Source organism: Antrostomus carolinensis, unplaced genomic scaffold (genome assembly GCF_000700745.2).
Source record: "Antrostomus carolinensis isolate BGI_N321 unplaced genomic scaffold, ASM70074v2 scaffold15830, whole genome shotgun sequence".
NCBI lineage: Eukaryota > Metazoa > Chordata > Aves > Caprimulgiformes > Caprimulgidae > Antrostomus > Antrostomus carolinensis.
Genome location: NW_010287849.1, coordinates 3,763 through 5,711, shown reverse-complemented (window position 1 = coordinate 5,711; position 1,949 = coordinate 3,763). Strand labels below are relative to the sequence as shown.

The following is a 1,949-nucleotide window of genomic DNA, read 5'->3' as shown; positions in this document are numbered from 1 at the left end:
CCCGGTCTTCCAGCACCACATGGCCCGTCAGGAAGCTGTAACACTCCTGGCACACGCGGTTCAGGCGGTTCCCATCGTACTGCAGCTCAGCCCTGTAGTCAGAGCAGCGAGCACACACCACCTACAACCACCAGCCAGGGACACTGGTGAGACTGGGGCAGGGCTGGGAGATCCCAGGGTCAGCTCCATGAGGAAATGAGGGGCAGCAGCTCTGAGCAAGGAGGAAAGGGGTACAAGGTGTAGGAGAGGTGCGCTCCTGCCCCAGCAGCCACCTGAGCAGGCCAGGACAGAGAAGACAGGGGGGACGGGGTGACTCACGCAGCCACAAGCCCGACGATGGTGTCTCCGGTGCGTGATGGCGGTGAAGGGCTCCTTGCAGCACATGCACATGGTCACCAGGTTGTCCCGCACCCACTGCGGGGCTCGGCGGCCCAGCTCCTCTGTCTGAGGGTGGAAGATGGCATGGCTGGGGCTGGCTAGCTGTGATCTGGGTGGTCCCAGCCCCTCTACTCTCACCCCTTCTCCCTCAGCTCTGTTTAGCTAGGGAAACTGAGGCACAGCAAGGTGACTCTCCTGAGCTGCTGTGCTGGGGGGTGCTGGAGGCAGGCAAGGCATGGGGAGGACAGGGGGGTTACCTTCAGCACAGGGGTGTCCATCTCCAGCCCATGTACTGCTGTCTTAAAGGTCTCACTCCTCTTCTCCCTCCTGTCAACAGCATCTTGGAAGGCCTAGAAGGGAAGGCAGGGCTGGCACGGCACCCAGCTGGGGTGAGTGAGATGTGCCACTTCTCCCAGTGCTCAGTGGTACCTTGATCCAGGTGTTCATCTCCTCCCCAGACCTGGGTACAAAAAGGGAGATGGATAAGCCATTGTCCCTTCTCCTTGAGGGGCTGCAGGACCGTCACCCTTCCCCTTACCTGGCTCGCAGCTCCAGCGTCCGCTGCTTTCCTGAGACCAGGAAGGTGTGAGGGAACTGCGTGTCATTCAGCTCCCACACCTGAGAGAGACCAAAGAAAGGATGTGGAGCAGCTGAACCCACCTCCAGCACACAGGGACCTTCCTCTGTGATGCAGGGGACAGGGACTTCCCTCAGCCATGAGCCCTTTGGTCCCTCAAATCCTACGTGCACATGATTTCACTGCTATTTCACAGGATCAGAGTGTATCAACCAGACCTCCTCACCCACAAAGCCACTCCTGGCTCCAGCTCCTCCCTCCTTTCCGAGGCAGCGTGGAGCAGCAGCCACATTACACCCCAGAGCAGGGTGCATTTTGGAGGAGCCAGGGTTGGGTGGAAGCACAAAGACAAGGTGCGTGTCTGACCTTCATGCTGTCCACATCGATGCAGAGATGGACCTGGAACTCAGCGCCCACCTGGATGACCCTGGGCACGCAGTACAGCAACATGTTGTTGAACTGGGCAGGGAGGAGGAGGAGGAGGAGAAGTTGGTTAGAGCCCAGCACCTGCCTGTTCAGAGCTGGGTCCTTCACCTTCCCCCTGGGGCTGAGCTGATCCTTGGGAAGAATCCAACCTAAGAAGTGATTGCTTCTGCCCCAGCCCTCTCTTACCAGGCAAAAGCAAAGTGCTCTGGGACTGTGACATCCCCCAAGGGCTGCCGTGCCCGGGGGATCAGCAGTTTCCCAACCACATCCTGCACTGCCAGGAGTGAAACCCCTCAGCTCTGAGTTCATCCCCTCTATGTAGAGATGATCCAGCAACACCCCGGCCGGGCTGAGCTGACCCTCTCCCCATTCCCATCCTATCTGCTCCCTGCCCCTTCCCCTCAGGCATCCCAGTTCCCACCAGGAACAGGTACTTCTCCGAGGTGCTGTTGTTGCGGGTGGAGATTTTTTGGATGGGTCCCTCCTTGATCAGCTCGTTGGAGGGATCCACAATGTCGTCCTCGAGGCCCAGCCGCTGGTGACCGCCCAGAGGGTCTGCAGCCGTTCC

General features: G+C 59.6%; 1 protein-coding gene across 1 annotated transcript in view; it reads right to left on the bottom strand.

Moving 5' to 3' along the window:
• Nucleotides 1–4: 4 nt before the first annotated feature.
• Nucleotides 5–1,949, bottom strand: part of LOC104522271 (FYVE, RhoGEF and PH domain-containing protein 2-like) — a gene marked incomplete at both ends in the record, with an annotated part of 3,799 nt that continues 1,854 nt past the window's right edge. Inside the window, 8 exon segments of the mRNA XM_029084133.1 lie at nt 5–121; nt 319–444; nt 636–728; nt 808–838; nt 917–996; nt 1,322–1,414; nt 1,803–1,921; nt 1,924–1,948. Of these exon segments, the coding sequence (XP_028939966.1) occupies nt 5–121; nt 319–444; nt 636–728; nt 808–838; nt 917–996; nt 1,322–1,414; nt 1,803–1,921; nt 1,924–1,948 (684 nt within the window).